Source organism: Prunus avium, chromosome 2 (assembly GCF_965620075.1).
Source record: "Prunus avium chromosome 2, drPruAviu1.hap1.1, whole genome shotgun sequence".
NCBI classification, from domain to species: domain Eukaryota; kingdom Viridiplantae; phylum Streptophyta; class Magnoliopsida; order Rosales; family Rosaceae; genus Prunus; species Prunus avium.
In genome coordinates, this window is record NC_142285.1 from 27,528,319 (window position 1) to 27,546,927 (window position 18,609).

The 18,609-nt window shown below is 36.8% G+C and overlaps 3 protein-coding genes across 5 annotated transcripts; 1 reads left to right on the top strand and 2 right to left on the bottom strand.

Moving 5' to 3' along the window:
* Window positions 1-8,534: 8,534 nt before the first annotated feature.
* CDR1 (Eukaryotic aspartyl protease family protein) lies at window positions 8,535-9,869 on the bottom strand. The gene has a single exon (XM_021971742.1). The coding sequence runs from the start codon at window positions 9,867-9,869 to the stop codon at window positions 8,535-8,537; it is 1,335 nt and encodes a 444-aa protein (XP_021827434.1).
* Window positions 9,870-11,786: 1,917 nt separating this feature from the next.
* LOC110768067 (uncharacterized) lies at window positions 11,787-16,318 on the top strand. 3 transcript variants are annotated; one of them, XM_021971752.2, is made up of 7 exons: window positions 11,787-12,214; window positions 12,325-12,444; window positions 12,535-12,630; window positions 14,852-14,939; window positions 15,320-15,408; window positions 15,495-15,584; window positions 15,910-16,318. In XM_021971752.2, exons 2-7 carry the CDS (start codon window positions 12,334-12,336, stop codon window positions 16,006-16,008), a joined length of 573 nt encoding a protein of 190 aa, XP_021827444.1. In that variant the 5' UTR covers window positions 11,787-12,214; window positions 12,325-12,333; the 3' UTR covers window positions 16,009-16,318. The 3 variants fall into 3 exon arrangements, with proteins under 3 accessions (XP_021827444.1, XP_021827443.1, XP_021827445.1); XM_021971751.2 differs by having other exon boundaries at window positions 11,788-12,214; window positions 12,322-12,444; window positions 15,910-16,317; XM_021971753.2 differs by having other exon boundaries at window positions 11,789-12,214; window positions 12,322-12,444; window positions 15,858-16,316.
* A 70-nt stretch (window positions 16,319-16,388) lies between these two features.
* LOC110768058 (rust resistance kinase Lr10-like) lies at window positions 16,389-18,559 on the bottom strand. The gene is made up of 2 exons (XM_021971741.2): window positions 18,338-18,559; window positions 16,389-17,870 (listed from the first exon to the last, which is right to left on the bottom strand). The coding sequence occupies exons 1-2, from the start codon at window positions 18,450-18,452 to the stop codon at window positions 16,726-16,728; spliced, it is 1,260 nt and encodes a 419-aa protein (XP_021827433.2). The 5' UTR covers window positions 18,453-18,559; the 3' UTR covers window positions 16,389-16,725.
* Window positions 18,560-18,609: the final 50 nt, after the last annotated feature.

Genomic DNA, 18,609 nt, shown 5'->3' on the forward strand with positions numbered 1-18,609 from the left:
TTGACCTCGGTGATCTTCCTAGATACGATGTAGTTATGGAGGAGGAGGAGGAGGAGGATGAGGATGAGGATGATTGGGAGACTGAAAGTGATGATAGCGAAGACAACGAAGGTTATTATAGTTCGGATGATGAATAATGCAATTTATTTGTTGCTTCATATGTTTTAGTATTGGTAATTTCTTGTAATGTAATTACGTTAGTGTAAATATATTGGCAACTCTACTTTTGTTGAATATATGTACTTGTTATATCTAATTTCCAATTATATATGTATGTGGAAAAATAAAACGAAGTTTAAAAAATTTGGATATACTTACTGAGAAGATTAATGTAAAAAGCAATGAACTCAAGTCATTCATACTTTTGTAATTAAATTATTTTACATATAATTATGGCGTAAATGCAAATTATTACGGTTACGAAATGAATCTCGTGTCTGAAAAGTTGCACGTCTTCCCAATTGGTCAGCGACATCTCAAATTGAGAAAGAATCTCAATGCTCATGTACTTGAGTTGTACTATAAAAAAAAAAACTTTTATCTAAAACGACCGGTCGTCATTTTTGCGGGACGGAAATCTTCATCCGTAACTGTTTTTGACTTTTGGTCCGCTTAGTGTTGTTTGTTTTTCTGTGCTGAATCCAACCGTATACAGAAATCGAAATTTGAACATACGGTCAGAAAGTTATAGATTAAAAACTGAACAGAGGTCGGAATTGCAAAAAAGGCCCAAAGAATCTGTTTAAAAACGACCGGTCGTCTCTGACCGGTCGTTGTTTTGCGCGACGAATACTCTTATAGCGTCGCGCAAGAGGGTCATTTTTGCGCGACGAATACAATTATAGCGTCGCGCAAGAGGGTTTTGCGAGACGAAAACTTTCTTCGCTAAAGTTAACAAATATGCAATAATCTTTGATTAATAGAAAATAATCCTGCGCGACGAAAATATTTACCCGTCGTAAGAGGAGGTTTTGCGGGACGACGGATTTCGTCGCGGCAGTTAACAAATATGCAACAAATTTTTGAAATAATAGAAACTAATCTTGCGCGACGACAAACTTTACACGTCGCGCAAAAGACATGTCCCTAAAAATCTCAACTTAGTGCGAAATAACAGAAAGAACGTTGTGCGACGAATACTGTCGTCGCGCAGATCACTGCGCGACCATGTATACGAACTCGTCGCAATAATCGTTTAAAAAATATTTATTATTTTCTGTTTCACTTTGCGCGACGTATATAATCGTCGCGCAACGTTTGTTTAAAAAAAAAGTCGAAATTAAACTGTAAATATTTTTAAATGAACATCAAATTCAGTTACTATATTCATACGGTGTCAAGGTTTGTAGACGTAAAAAATCATCAAATTTGGAGTTAAATTAATCGTTCAAATTTCATTTTTCTTTTGTAACCGTCGAAAATGTTGGTCCCGTTACATCATGTGTGAGTGTATATTTTTCCTAAATTTTGGCGTGTACGATCTCTGAGCATAAACCAACAACTCTACCGGTTGGATCGTTGAAACTACTTTCCTAGAATCCGTGTGTCATGAAAACACTATATTAAAAAAAAATGAATACATTTTGTATATGTTTGTTAAATAGAACATACAATTTTGTGGTATCCACTATTGTAAATATCTTTAAATGACGATCCAATTCAATCATTGTATTCATATACAGTAAAGGATGTGCACCCGTACAAAATCATCAAAATCGGAGTTAAAAAAACCGTTAAATCGTGATTTTTAGTTTATAACCGTCGAAAATTTTGATCCCGTAACATCATCTATGAATCTTGCATTTTTTCAATTTTTGGTGTGCACGATCTCTAAGTATAAACAAACAAGTTTGACGGTTGGATCGGTGAAACACCCATCGTACAATGCGTAGCCCCATTAAAACAACATATTCACTAACATTTTATATTGTTTACTGTTTGTACTTTGCGCGACGAATAGGTATGTTTCGTCGCGCAATAAGTGATAGCGCGACGTAATGAAATTGCCGTCGCTCAATGCACTTCTCAGGATTTAGGGTTTAGGGTTTAGGGTTTAGGGTTTAGGGTTTAGGGTTTATAGTGCGCGACGATTTTGTTAATGTCGTCGCGCAAGTTCTCAAATTTTGGCGGTTGTAATCCCGCGTATTAAAAAATGCTTGCGCGACGCCATTTAGTTATCCGTTGCGCAAAGTAAGAAATTTAACATTGCGCGACCGATGTAGGTTCGTCGCGCAAAGACGCAAACATTTAGGGAAAGAAACGCTCAGTTTTGGTCTGTCTTCAACCTCTCTCACTCTCTCAGTCTCGACATCAAAATCGCACCTTCCATTTCCGATTCGAACCCTAACTCGCAGCCGCTCTCTCTCCTTTCCCTCTATCTCAGCCCTCTCTATCCCTCTCTCCTCCATCCCCACTTATCCCTCTCAGTCCCTCTCTCCCCGGACCCCTCTCATCGCTCGCATTTCGTGGCTCCTCCGGCCCGCTCTCTCTCCTCCGTCCCCACTCATCCCTCTCAGTCTCCTCCGTCCCCACTTATCCCTCTCAGTCCCTCTCTTCTCCGTCCCCTCGCATCCCTCTCAGTCCCTCTCTCCTCCGTCCCCTGTCAGTCCGTCGCCTCCTCCGTCTCCGCTCATCCCTGTTAGACGGCGGCCCCCCACTCTCTGTCTCGCTCGCCACCGCCGAACTGCCGTGCTCTCCGGTCTCCCTCGAAACCCAGTTGGTAAATTTCCCAACGCTCCCCGATATATATTTTTTCAATTTTTAAGTTTTATTTCAGAAATTTTCGGATTAAGTTTGGAATTGTTTTGCTGTTTCAATTTGTATATTTATTTTGTAATTGTTTAAATTGCTGCTTAGTCTGATGGTTGGTTAGGATTTGTATTGGATTTGTATTGCGGCATGTGAGTCTGATGGTTGGTTAGGATGTGTGTGTTTAAATTGCTGTTTAAATTTTGTTTTTTTATTGGATTTGTATTTTTTTTTTCAGATTTGTTTTTGTATTGAAATTGCATTGTGGTGTACGATTTGTGAATTTGTAGGTGTATTGTTGTTAGATTTCATATTTGATTGGAGCATTTGCTGCTGTTTTTTGTATTTTTATTACTTTTCGGGGGCTTTAAACTATGTGCTACTAACCATTTGATTTTTCTTTATTATGTGCTTCTGATTTTTGTAATATCATACATGTTTCTATTTTGTTTGCTTTAAAAAATGTGCTTCTGTTTTTTGCCATATAAAGAATACATGTTTCTGTTTGTTTTTTAAATATTGAATTTGTTGTTCTTTAGGCTTTGAGGTTTTTTTTTTTACAAAATAATAATTTTACCCAAGGATGTTTTTTTAATTGTAAGACCTTATCAGATGTCACAACTTATCAGACGTCGTAAGACGGTGATGACTTCACCTAGTTCAGCTCCCCCGACTGCGGTGTCAGCTCCCACTGGTGTAGCACAGTCGCAGGACATGCCAGTTTCTCCCCACGTCTCCCGGGCCCCGGTGTCATCAGAGTCATCAGTGGCGCAACCAGTTAGTGCCAGGCGGCGTCACCGGCCTCCCAGCACGACCGACACCACGTCGCCATCTGCTGCTAGTGCGTCGAGGTCACAACCAGGTAAAGATTTTCCTTCAACTCTATTTGTTTCAGACCAAGAATGTTAGTAGGATTGGTTATTTAATGTTAATTTTATATTTCTTTGCAGCCAAGAAGAACACCCGAGGACCCTGTCGCCAGTTGATGACGGCCAAAGTCACCCGGGTGAACAACAGTCGTATCAACATCGCATACGACGCGCGACATCGGGCTGCACCAACAGCTGACCAGCACAGCTCGTTGGCCCATGACATTGGATCCGTCGTTCGGACTTATTGCCCGATCAAATGGAAGTCCTGGAGGGTCATGCCTGATCAGGTGCGGATGGAGATGTTAGGACACCTGTCGGTATGTATTTTATACATTTTCATTGTTTTTCCCTTCAAATTTTATTTCTAATATTTAATGTATGTAATGAATTTATTTTAGACAAACTACAATTTGGAGAACGTCGGCGAAGAGTTGTTAGCCTACATCAACAGACTCTTTGCTGACAGGTACAAGCAGTGGAAGAGCGACCTGCATCACCATTTTCAGGCATATGATGATACGCAGGTTGCTCTTCAAGAGGGTTGCCCGAAGGAGCTTGAGGGCCGAGAGGATAGTTGGCAGTGGCTCTGCGGTCATTTTCAAGAGGCCGATTATGTGGTATTTTTATATATTAAATTGAAACTTATTACATGTTTCTTACTAATGTGTATTTAATTTTTTATAAATTCACTTTCAACTAATACTTTTTATTTTTTGTATAACAGAAGAAGGCCAAAGCAAATAAGGGCAATAGGCAGAGGAAGACTCTTCTCCACCATTCAGGTTCCAGGCCCTTCTCTTATAGGATGGAGGCGCGGCGCCAGGTAATAATACAGTCGTTTTTATTTATTTTTTAATATGTCATTAATATTAATTTGTTTTTTTCGTCCTAACATTTTTTTTTTCTGCTCAATTTAAGGGGGGGTCCAAATTCCCAGAGATTGACGTATTTGGCGACGTTTATGTTCGACCTGGGAATGAGTTGGCGGAGTCCCTTCATGTAAGTAGCCTTTAATTTAAATTATTATGTAAGCGTTCAAGTTTTTATAGTTATTATATGAATGTTTTAATTCATATTTTATGTTATGTTCAACAGACGACTATGATTGAGAGGAGCCAGTTGGTTCTTCAGGAGTCCGCCTCCCAGCTTCCTCCCGATACGCCGCTCGAGTCCGTGGTTCCTCCATCGGATGCAGGGTTTCAAATCCTGACTGAAACCTTGGATCAGAGTCTCGGGAGGCGCTCAGGGACATATTGTCGAGGGATGGGGAATGCCAGGCAGCGGCCACCTAGACCCCGTGAATCATCAGAGTCAAATGAAGAGGTGACTGCTTTGAAGACAGAGGTGGCGGACCTCAAGAGTCATTTGTCTCATATTCTACAGTCCCTCGCTCACTCCGGCATTTCAATCCCGCCTTTTACTCCCCCGTCGACCTCCGAGCATGGCAACCACACCTCTCCCCCTGTCAACAATGTCCAGACCTCCGAGCTGCATTTGCCAGACGACAATGTAGATCTTGGAGGGTTGTTTGATTAGATTTTAACATTCTTAATTATATTTTAAATATTTCTATTGTACTAAATACATTATGTTATCACATTTTACATATTTCTCTTTATTACCTTTTTCTAATTGCAATTTCATTTCATTAAAAAAAAAAAAACCAAATTTATTTTTTTTACCAAAATAATTCAATTTAATTTTAAATTAAAAATAATATATTTATTTTTTACGCGACGATAGTTTCCGCCGCGCAAAATTTTAAAAAAAAATTACACAACCGTAAAATTAAATTTTAAAGAATTTATTTTTTTTGCGCGACGAAATAATTTGTCTCTCTAAGTCAATGCGACAAAAATATATCGTCGCGCAAATATTTTAAAAACGAATCTACTCGTCGCAAAATACCTGCGCCACGAATGTTACTCGTCGCTCAGTGTCCTTACAACGACTATATTTCGTCGCGCAAATATTTTAGACACGGATATACTCTCGTCCCTCTGCTTTAGCGCGACGACAGTTTCCGTCGCGCAAATTGTTTTTGAACATACACAACCGTAAAAATAAATTTTAAAGAATTTATTTTATTTTGCGCGACCAAACTATTTCGTTGCGCAAATATTTTAATCACGAACACACTCGTCGCACAGTACCTGCGCCACGCATGGTAGTCGTCGCGCAGTGTCCTTACAACGACTATTACTCGTCGCGCAAATCTTTTCGACACGAATATGCTCTCGTCCCTGTACTTTTAGTGCGACGCTTATGATTCCTCGCTCTATGTTAATGCAACGAATGTATATTCGTCGCGCAAAACTTTGACCGACGAAATATCTCATCGTCCCGCGAAAAAACGTGCAACGAAGGATTACCGTCGCTCATTGTGCGCGACAATTTTAATATTTTCGTCGCGCAAAGTGTATCTTTACGATCTTTGCGCGACAAATTTTGCGCGACGAATATGCTGTCGCATTACTATTTGTGCGACACAAATGTACTTTGCGCGACCAAAATTCCTTCGTCGCGCAAATAGAAAAATCTAGTAGTGGCTATTTCTATGGCAAAGAACCCTGTCTTTCATCAGAAGACAAGACACATTAACAGAAAGTTTCATTTCATTCGAGAAGCAATTCAAGCCAAGGAGATAGAACTTGTCTACTGCAGAACTGAGGAGCAAATTGCAGATATTCTGACTAAAGCTTTGCCTAAGGACAGGTTTGTATACTTAAGGGAATTTCTTGGTGTTAAGTCGGCTAAAGGATTAGAAGGGAATGTTGGTGTGTAATCCTCCAGCCGAAGTTTTGGAGCTATAGGAATTACATTTATCTTTCTTTTGTTTAAGTTGTTTTATTTCCGGCTTTATTGTACACCCTTGGATCACAGTCCAAGTGATTTAATCTCTAGCTTAGATTCAAGTGAGCTGGCTTGACAGGTGTAAGCATCTAATAGGATGCTAGTTTTTTGAGCTTTTTGTAAAATCGTTAGAGAGAAGAATCTCTCCTCTCTCCTCAACGGTTATATCCATAGTGGAGCAGACATGAATGAATACTGAAGCATTATTTTCTCTTCAGAGCAACGTTCTCCTTCTCACAATTCTTATGTGATTTCTTTTTGCTCCCAAAATATCCAAAATATGAAATACTGAAACTATGAATTCTAACAATATGTATGTATAATTTTTGTATATTTGACTTTTGACTTCAAAATGAAAAATATAATTTGACAAGATAAAAATTTCTTGCGATAAAGAAAGCAGCACATCATTAATTATTAAACTTGTTTCAATATCAAAAGAATATCAAACATTGTAAATTATTATAGTTTGATTTTCCAAATGCAAATGTGGTCAAATGCAATATCAAAATTAAGATTTAAATTTAATTATGGATTTTGACCTAAAAATAAATAAATGCTGCAAAATAACCCATTCGAAGATTTAAAATAATAAAAAAAATAAATAAAATAAGTTTATGATATTTTTAGAAGAGAGGCTTCAGAATCGCGTGTTCTATTTAGCGAGCGTGCTATTTAGCGAATCACTTTTTCGGCTCACTATATTAGATGAGCGAGTGAGGCAGTTTTTTCACTATTGGACTATACAGTCTCATGTGGTAAGAGAGTTGTAAAAACATTTTGATAAATTGAAGAACAATACATTTAATAAGGGTAAACTTGAAAAACAAATGTTAGCTTATTTGATGCATTAACGTTAAAGAAAGTGACACATGTCATGGGGAAAACGAAAAAGGTCCAAAAACGAAGGTTGAAGAGAAGGTTGCTAGCATTCTAGTTATTATATGATTGGTTGCCCAGCTTCACGTTTGTTTCCGTTTGTATTCGATTTATTCCAGCAATATATTCATATATAGGTTGACTTTATGAGAAACCATTAATTACCAAACGGAAGTTGAATGAATTTGAATGAAACTTGAAGAATTCTTGACGTTTTATCTCTTGACATGATTTCATACTTTTCTTTAATTTTCTGAAAATAGTCCAAGAGATGAAACCTACACCGCTATGTTCAAAATTGCCAAGAAAAAATTGGCTGGTTTGGGTCATTGCTTGATCAGGAAAATCCATTGGAGATGAGATGTAGCTTACGCTTGGAATTACAAAAATATCATTATTATTACAAATGAATTGTTATTATTAATTAATACAAATCGTAATTGCAATTGTTTGTAGTGAAATTATATTTACTTTTCAATCTGAATGAAAATCGATATGCAAAAAGAATAATTAGAAAGAAAAGAAAAAGAATAATTATTATCAATTTATTTATAAACTAGCCTCTTCGCACACGCTTCGGCGCCTGCAAGAGGTTTTTTTTTAAAAAAATTTAATTTATTTTAGAATTAAAAAAGATAATGGGTAGTTGTGTTCCATAAAAAGAGGATCTATTATCTGATTTTTCTTTTAATTTTAAATTTTTTTAATATGAAAAAAATGTGAATTTACCATAGTATCCTTATTTAATTAATAATTTCAAATCTTAATGTTTGTATTAACCAATGGCATTTTCTAGTATTTTGAATGTTTCACCATTCTCTGTCTTTTGTTTTATATATACTAGCCCCTTGCCACACGCTCACGCGTGTGCCAATTGGTTTTATTTCTTTAGTTTTTAGAATTAAGAAAAGAAAAAATGGGTAGTTATTTTCGATAAAAATAGGAAGCATTATCTGATTTTGTTTTTAATTTTAATTTTTTTTAATATGAAAAAAAATGTGAATTTACCATATTATCCTCATTTAATTAATAATTTCAATTCTTATTGTTTGAATTAACCAAGGGCTTTTTTTGGTATTTTGAATGTTTCACCATTCTCTGTCTTTTGCTTTATATATATAGAAGATAGATAAAGTAGCATTACATATATAAAGACAATAATACATGATGAAATAAGAGAAATTATTTGGTGCAATCAGTTGGCTTAAAGGACACGGTTTGCTTCTTTTTGTCATATCCCACCAAGAAGTCCATCTGAGACAAGTTCCCATAGATTGAAATACTTTTAGTAGGAGCAAAAGCAAAGCACACAGCCTCCTCACTAGCTCTAACAAAGGTGTGGGCAGCATCCAGCTTCACATCGGCGCCTTTGAAATGCACGATGAGGGTGGGGGCTTTGAACTCCGCTTCAGATTCACTACTCTTGTAGCAAAGACTCAAAGGAACATTAGGGACATCCATGCGTTCCTTACCGATTGCTTTATCAACTTCAGCTTCCAAATTTGCGTAGAAATCGGATGGAAAGAAGGTCAATGTGGTGCCAGAATCGATAATAATGTTGCCCTCCCCATTGGCGAAAGTTGAGGGTGGAAAAGCAAGTTTAGTGTCACCAACACTTATTGCTTCCACGGTCAAGAAGTAGAAGGTTTCAGGGTATAGACCTTGGACAATGGGAGTGGACACAACTTGAGAGCCTGAAACCACAGCATTGGTACCAAAGTTCAACTTGCTTGTGGTTTTAGCTTGTGATTGAATTGAGACCAAGCAATGGGAAAATTTACCGTCTATAGAAGCACCCAATTGTGTAATTAGGGATTCATTACCACCTCCAAGACCAACTATGCCAGAACTTTTCTCATCAAAGGTCCCATTATTATCATGCCCACATCCAATTAGGGTTTTGGGGAATGCTAGGTTTCTGCCAGTAGTGGAACCTAGGGTTAGAGTTTCCCTGGCAAACTCTCCACGGCTGTGTGATCCATCACCATAACTGGCTGAGTACTGGCAATTACTACTTGAGCAAGTTCCATTCAGGGAGACACACTGGTTTGAAGAGCAAGGTAGGGTTTTGTAAGTTGAGGATCTTTTGGGGTCAAAAAGAGGGTCTGTTTGTTGGTAACAACTAGGGCAAGGTTTGCATTGTGTCCAGATGAGATCACTGCCTGTGTCAGCAATGGCTTTGATAGGAAACGGGGGTGTTCCGATCGATGCTTCCATGAGATACTCACCCCGGTTCATGATGAGAGTGGCTTCAACTTGGTTAAGGCCATCCTGAGATAGTGGAGAAGCTGCTGGGCTGAAATGGTTGAGTCGGTTAATCGATCGGCGAAGGGCATTGACCAAACGCTGGGAGGGTGTCAAAGAAGGGTTGTAAAAGGGGGATTTTGGTGAATCACGGTGAATGAGATCAACACTGAAGCCACCTTTAGCTGAGGCCAAAGAGAAACTAGAGGCACAAAGAAGAAAGAGCAAGGTTGTTGACAATGCAACAAAGGCACAAGAATGATAAGCTGCCATGGCTGAGAATGATTGTGAATTTGTGATTAGGACAGAGGTATTATGATGTGTATTTATAGGTGGAGAAGAGCCTGAGATTGATGGTTTCGGACAGTGAAGGTGGGATTTGCTCTTCCGGCAATTGATATCCCGATTTGATTAATTACATGATTATGTGTTGCCTAGATTGACGTTTGTTTCCCTTTGGCTTGGATATTCTAATTAAGAGATACATATGAGAATCCAACTTGCGGAAAACAGATTAATTTCCATTTTGTTTTCACCAATATATTTCATATATGGCATGTTTGTCAATGGGAAAAGTCATGAATCGGGAAACTAATTTGCATAGATTTGTCCCAAAATTACTATCGGATTAACAGATAAGTCAATGCAAAAGTCAACACCTTCAAAGGTGCACAAATTGAAGCTGCTATTTGTAAACGGAAAATACATATGGTACTTTTGTTTTGAAGATTATAAGGTGGTAGGTTTGGTATGACTCTTGAATTGAAAGAGGAAATAAATAAATAATTTAAAATTTAGATGAGTAAAATTTGGTAGATATGGAAGATAATTAGCCAATGTTAATGCAAATTTAAAGTTTTAACCCATAGTTAGCTTTTTTTTTTTCTTTTTAAATAGGTTGTTTGATTTCAAGAGGGAGTGAACAAAAGTTGACTCTCCTGGAAAAACAAAAACAAACGTTGACTCAATTACCAGCTTTGCGTAACGGATCATGGTTTTGCATGGTTAGTCCCAAAATATGATCAGATAAATGGATAAGTCAACGTAAAATTGTACCAATAATTGCTTGAGATTTGGTGGGTGGGACTGAATTGGAATATTTCAATTAAAATAGACAAGAATTCTGGTCGTTGTTTGGTGCGTTGAGACTGGACATATTAAAATGAACAACAGTTCCACATATTGTATCTTACAAGTCCCACATCGAGGCGTGAGACTCATAAGACCTGGTTTGAACTCAACTCCAATCCAATTCAAGGCGGATCTGATATAAAATAAAATAAAATAAATTTAAGCCGAGCCAACTGAGGCCTTAGAACGACCAGCCCTTGCATAATCAAAGACGAACTCACATTGTGGGCTATATGGGCTACAATCCATGCATTTTTTCTTTTTAAAATAGCATTTAGTTTTAGCCCATAGACTAACCCAAATTTTAACCCAACCCACCTCTTGTCTAACCCAATGTTTTGAAAGGCGAGGCGTTGAGGCGAGACGTTTTAGTTGCGCTATACGAGACATAAGTCTTGAAGCAGTAAAGCGTAAGCCTTTTGAACATTAATTTATTTTAATAAAAAAAATTTATGAATAATACAATACAATTAAATTGTACAACTAATTCTTACTGAACCATAACCATCTTTTAAATATAATCAAATATAAGTACTAATTGTCATTCAAAGCATAATAATTAATCCCAAAACATAAAATATCACATAAACGAATAAGATAAGTAATATATTGAAAAACAATTATATTGAACTTCAAATTACAGTTGCGAAGAATTAGAGAGAAAAATAGAATGGCTTACTTGCAGTCTAAAAATAAAGAGATTTCTTGAAATTGATGGAGATTATCTGATAAGGGTAGAAATTAGGGTTATACACAATATATATATATATATAAGTCCATGTATTAATATATTAATTTAGAAAAAGAAAAAAAAAAAACAAAGAGGTAAGTAGAATAAAGGCTACAGCCGCCAGGAGTTAGAAAAGGGCAAGAATCTTTTGTCTTTATTTATGAAAGTTTATCTTTAACCCAAAAACAAAAAAGGCAAGAAAGATATTATTAATATTGAAATTGAAATCTACAGCCTGCAGCTTGCGTGGCTACAACTTGCGTTTTATTAATATTAAAACTGAAAGCTACAGCTTGCGTTTTATATTTTGTCAAAACACTCAAGTAGAACGACATCGTTGCATTTAATCCTAAAATCAAAACACGCGAGTCTTCTTCCTCGCAGAGTCATCTTCCTCGCGGCCATTTTGCAGATTCATCTGCGCAATCTCTTCCGGTTCAGAATTGTCCAGATCTGGGGCAGCCTCGCTCCGCCTTGCAACGCCTCCTCACGCCTTGCCCGCGCTATACGTGCAACTCGCGAAATAGCCGACCGCCTCAGACGATTCCCTGCCGCCTCGCTTCGACGCGCGCGAAGGCATGCCTTACACTGGTCTAACCCAAACCTAACGCATAGTACTGGCGGGAACGCTAACCAGAGAGAGCCAGAGAGCAGGACATTGAACAGAAGCAGCAAGTACACCTCGGTCCACGGCGAGAGACAGAGACTTATTGGTTCATATTAGGACGCTAGTTGCTATTGTTGGAAACTGAACCTGGTAATTGTTTTCAATTATGCTTGAATTTGTTGATATTTAATATTGCATTCTTTGCCCAAAATGTGCGACTTTAATCTGTGCATACTTGATTTTGGAATATAATTTAGAAGACAACCCAAATGTTCTACCTCAGCCGAATTGAGCACACTCTGCGTCTGCCTCCTCATCTGCTTAGCCTTCGTCTAGAAGATGCAGTTAGGGGAGAGCTTGAGAAGCTTTTCTTAGATAAGGTTTGTCAGCTGTACATATTTTGAATTTTGCCCCTTGTTTCTTATTCACAATTTTTTTACCTTGATTCACTGTGATGTTGTTCCTTGTAGGTTATCGCCAACTTGGGACTTTGCATTTCTGTCCATAGTATCCAATCCATTAAGGATGGCTTTATCTTACCTAATGATGGTCATCCAACTTTTAGGGTATATATTTGTTTACCTTACTCTTCTCAATTTTATGACTAAAGTGCTTTTGGTAAATTCTGTTTTGTTCAAATTTAGGTTGTTTTAGTTCGTATAAGTGGAGTCAGCTTGCTTGCTTCAATCCGTTTTGTTATTCTTATTCATATTCTTTCCACTTTTCAATTTTAAGATACCTCAATTTATTTCCGGTTAAACTGCTCGGTGTATGAGAACTGCCAATCTAAATACTTAGTATCGTTGATATAGATTATTAGGCCTTTAGCTTAATATGTAATAGACAGTGATCTTCTTCTCTATATCCAAATTTTGTTTGTTGATTGGTGATAATGGTGTGCTTAAGTAGGCTTGTTTTGGTCAGGTAATTTTGCTTGTTTGTGGATTGCTTTTGTTGATTTTTTGTTTTTGGTTTCAGAAGAAAATTGGGAAACTTTGGTGTTTTAGCTGATGGGTGGTAAAGATTTAATGGTTTTGGAGAGGGTATTGGGTCGCATTAGGGGTTAATGATTGGTTTAGTTTTCTAATAAGAACTATAATCGTGCTTTTAGGTATGTAGTGGAATAAATTTTCTTGGAGCTGCTTTGGATTATAATAAAGTTGTGGATTTCCATTTGTAACATGTTTCACTCAAAAAGTTTTGAGGGAGAATGGAATGGCTTTTAGAGCATACTTGTTTAGTTTTCAATGCACTGGCATTAAGTGTCAGTCTGTAAGAGCATCCACAATCATGCTATCTATTTTTTTAGTTAAAAATTAGTTAAAAACACTATAAAGCTATTTTAGGAGCTCTCTATAAAATTTCAACTCCAACCATATTCCCTAATTTAAAGAGTCATAAATGATTTTAATAATTTTTAATTCAATATTTGAATAAAGTATAGACACAAAAGCAACAAAAAATAGTTGGCATTAAATAAATGGTTAAAATACTATTAAAGTAATTTGGCATTAAATTATATGGAGCCACTAGGAGTCCTTTCTCTCTTCTCAGATTTAGGAGCTCCTAGAGATCTCTCTATTTTAGGAGGTGAATAGAGAGCATGGTTGGAGTTGTATTTTTCCAATTGCTCCCTAAAATTTGTGTAAGGACGTGGTTTAGAGAGCCCATTGTGGATGCTCTAACTTATAATTCTTAAATTTGGTGATTGCATCTATTTTGATGATTGGTCTTCCATTGTGGTCTAGTGGTTTTGTACAGGTCTTGATTGAAAGATTGACATTTTTTACTTTATCTCTTATCAGGATTTGATGGGTTTTAATCAAATTTGTCATATTTGATAAAATACTTCTCTGTAAGGAATGCTTTGAACTACTGGATTTGATTTTTTGACTGACTTTGAGTTATGTGATTATTTGTTGTATGAAAACACAAATGAGTTTTGTTTGGTTGTTTGAGTCAGAGTTTTCGACTTAAAATTATTTCGAAACGAGGAAGCATATCATTGTTCTTCGTTCACTGGCTGCAGAAGATTGATATCTGTTATGTGTAGTTAGAATTCATCACTTAAATTCATTACTTGTTAGTCAGTGCCTCCCTGCTAGCTAGCCATTCATTACTTGTTAAATTGATTACTTAATGGCTGATTGTTAGCTTAAATTGGAGATGCTGATTAGTGGAGAATTTATTCCCTGGATCCTACATAAACTAATGTACTCTACCTTCATTTGATATGACAATATGTAATATACAATGATCTTCTTCTCTATATCCTAATTTTGTTTGTTTTGTTTTTCCGAAACATGGAATCAGAGCAACAAGCTCTTGAGATCTAACCCCACTGCAACCCTTACCCTAGAAAAAAGGAACAAAGAAAGAAATGGACAGCTTCTTCTCTCTTTCCCATTACTATGACATAGGTTCCTTTAAATCTTTTTGCTTGGATTTCTTCTCGGTTCTCAGCTTGATTTACTTCATTCCCTGTGCGTGACAAAACTGACAACTAGGGCCTGTCTTCTTCTTTATGAAATTGAAGTGCCTAATTACCTTGAGAGTGAGTATCACTGGTATATGCTGATTATTTGTTGTTTACACTTAATGGGTGACTGTTAGGCATTTAGACTAAATTAAGATTTTCAGCTTAAATTAATGTCTGATTTGCAGAGATGATTACCAGAGAAATTAATGTCAGAATACTCCTTTCATTTGAGTATGCACTATGCAATATTCTTCTTCTTCTTTCTAAAGTTTCTTGTTTTATTTTTCCCCATTTTCAACAATTGGCAGGTGGAGTTCACACTGATTATGTTTCGTCCATTTGTGGGAGAGATAATTGTTGCAAAACTTAAAGAATCTACTGCAAATGGTTTACTTCGTATGTATTCTACTGAGATAAACTGAGTGTAGCTTAATTCTACGTCTCATTTAGTTTTGCCTTCTTAGTTTCTCTTTGGTGCAAGCAATTCTCACTCTATGCATTGATGGACTCCTCTTTGCTAAGGAAGCATATCTATGTCTTACCCATAGTCTGATTTTGAATAATTAAATGGCAGTCCCTTGAATTTTTCGATGATATTTATGTACCTGTTCATCTTTTGCCCGTTCCATCCCATTCCGTGCCTGACCCAGGAAAGAGGTGACCATCCCTTCCATGTCAGGTTGATATAAGTACAAATAGAGCGTTATATTTATAATCCTGCATGAATTCTTGTATATTGATATATTTTTAAACACCCTTTAATTTGTAGTTTATAGTATTTGCTGAGGATTACAGGGATAGAGTCGTGTGGATATGGAAGTTTCCTGATTCAGATGAAGAACTTGTTATTGATGGGATAGACCAGGTTCATATTGTTGTGGTTTAATTTATCCATACGTACTCAACGTTCTGGTGCCTAAGTGTATGCTAAATTTTAGTTCCAAATGGCAGATAAAATTCCAAGTTCACAGTGTGAACTTTCCTCCAATTCCAATTGAGCAGCCAGAAGACTCAAAACCATTTGCCCCTATGGTGGTTACAGTAAGTTTATGCTTTGAATCTTATCATACGACTGGTGGTTGATTCTAGCTGTAGCATCACTTGATCTCTAGTTCTCTACAATTCTCCAAAGGCAATGAACTATTGCAAAAATGCTGCTTTGTGAAACTTCTGTTCCCTTTAAAATCTGTGCTAATTCCTTTATGTAGAGTAACACTAATTCTTTTGTTACATCTTTGTTCAAATTAAATGAGGGTTGGCAAGTAGATTTCTAATGAATTCTGTGAGCCTCCAATTAAGTTTCCTATTTTGAAGGGATCAATTGATTTTGACGGTTTGGGCCTTGTTTCGTGGTGGGTGGATGCAGAAGATAAGGATGAAGAACCTGAAGATCCTTAAGCTGACAGACCTTCAGCAAAGGGGAGCTACTTCTATCATGTTTCTCATGAATGTGTTTAAGGCATGAATACAATTTGATTTGAGCTTGTAACTTATTCATTTTAGATTATACATAAACTATTGTAGTTCAAATTAGCTTGATGGGAAGGTGGATAAACTTTGGTGGTGTAGGGGGTAAGAAAATATTTGTATGAATTCCATTGTGAATCAGCTTAGCTTGAGCCTTGAGGATTAGTGGTTTTGACCTGCTGCCCCCATTTGCAATATCTTGGGGATACTGCTACTTGCACATATCTAAATGTATTTCTAGCTTCAAAATGTTTTCTTTGAGTGTAGAATTGTGAAAGCACTTGATAGAATAAATGGACTTGTTTTTTTATTTATTCTTTTTGTAAGTAAATGATTTTTTTAACAAAAAGGAGGGCAAATCCCTTAGTGCAAATAACAACAGGGTCATAAGACCAAACAAGAAAACACAAGGGGGCAGTCCCTAGCTAACAATACAACAAACCCTAATAGCAATTAGCTCATAGGGCTCTTCCAATCTGCAACAAGATAGGAGTTAGCAGGTGAGGTTTTAAACACTATAGAGCAAAGCCTACCTAATAGGATTATGCAATTACTGAAAATCCTACAATTGAGTGTTACAGCAAGGGGGCAAGAAGCGTTTATCGAAATCCGACAATTTATTTCCTTCCAAATGTAGTAAACAAAGGCAGCAAACAGAAGTCTAATTGTGCTTATTCAGTACGTAATCTCCCTTGCACATCAAGATTGCTATATATTACATTGTTTGATTTGCATCAGCAATCAAAACGATTTCTGTAGAATTTGTAACTGTTGATGCACTTGTGGTACTTGAATTGTCCCCAGGAACCACTTCTGGCATTTGTTGTGGATACAAAAAAGGCTTTGGAGGCATGTCAAGGCTCTCAATTTCTCCTTCAAGCATCTCAACTGCTTTATTCATAGGAGGACGGTCACTAGGCTTCATTTGTATGCACCACAATGCCACAATGATCATCTTCTTTATGATTTTCTCTTCCTCCTCTGTGGCGTCTTCAATTTTTATGTCCTTTCCATCATTCAATTGGTCAAAAACCCATGTTGGAAAGTATATTTGGCTTGACTTCTCTATGGTTGCATTTAAATTCTTTCTTTTGCCAGCCATTTCCATCAACAACATTCCAAAACTATAGACATCAGCTTTGTATGAAATACCTCCAATGTTTTTATAGAATAACTCTGGTGCTATGTATCCGATAGTTCCTCTTGCTGCCGTCAAAGATACAATGCTATTATCGAGCGGGCATTGCCTTGCTAATCCAAAATCAGACACCTTGGGAAGAAAATTCTCGTCAAGAAGAATGTTATGAGGTTTGATGTCAAAGTGCAGAATTTGCATTTCACATCCTCTGTGCAGATATTCAATACCACGAGCCACTCCAAGTGCGATTTCAAACATTTTCTCACAATTCAAAGAGATACCTCCTTGTTGAGAAAATAAGTATTTATCAAGAGATCCATTAGGCATGAAGTCATATACGAGAGCACGCTTTGAACCCTCAACACAGAAGCCAATTAGTCGCACCACGTTAACATGGTGAATCCTTCCAATGGTAGCAACTTCATTGATGAAGTCTTGCCCATTAGCTTTGGACTTACCCAACATCTTGATGGCTACAAGGCGACCGCTACGAAGCTTTGCCTTGTATACAGAGCCATAGCCTCCTTCACCCAATTTTTCCTTGAAACCTTTGGCCATCTTTTTTATGTTTGAGTAAGAGTACCTTACTGGCACGAGCTTATTGTTCTGCAAAAAGTCTTCTATATTGTGATGCCCTGACAAGTGCCTCCTTCTCCATTTGTATATTATTAATGCAGTTGCATAGGGAAAGCCAAACACATATATGACTGTGTGCAATATTCCTGCGCAGTTCACAAAAAGTGGACTCAATAGAGACATTAATTGATTGCTACAATACTATTTTCCTTAGTACAACATTTTTCATAGTCAAGGGCCTTTTCGCCTGGTAACCTTTTCGTGTTTAGTTTTTAGTTGTTACTTTTTTAGCAAAGATGGAGAAACAAATATATGGGAGAAATATTGGAGAAAGAAGAGATGGGGAATGGAAAAATGAAAGAGAATGTAAGAAACAAAAACTTGAAAAGAAAAGGTATTTGAAACTGCTTTTAATTAGTTTTCTTTTTGTGCAACATTTCATTCCATTTTCTCCCACTTTCTTTCTCATTTTGTCTTTCTATCACTTTAACTTAAAAGCACTTGATATTAAATATTGAAAAGATAAAAAAACAAAATGCTTTTATTCTTCAGTTATCAATAGCTAAAACTGAAAAATGCTACACAGTAACTGATTTCAAGTAGTTCGCATTACCTAGGAAAGAGATTACACAGGTTAATGGAATCCAAGGAAGGGTGACACTGTTGCACTTGTTGGTGAGCGCAAAGGCATACAGGTGTTCTGGAACATAAGTGAAAAACTCGATCATAAATTCATAATTCAATTAAGTATACAAAACATTTGAATTATATGTAATAAGTTGGATTAGAGAGTCGGCTACTTTGCCTGCTATATAGAGTATGACCCGTAAGATCGTCTGGTACAAATGTTCTGCATTTCAAAAGAAAATAAGATTCATATTTTGT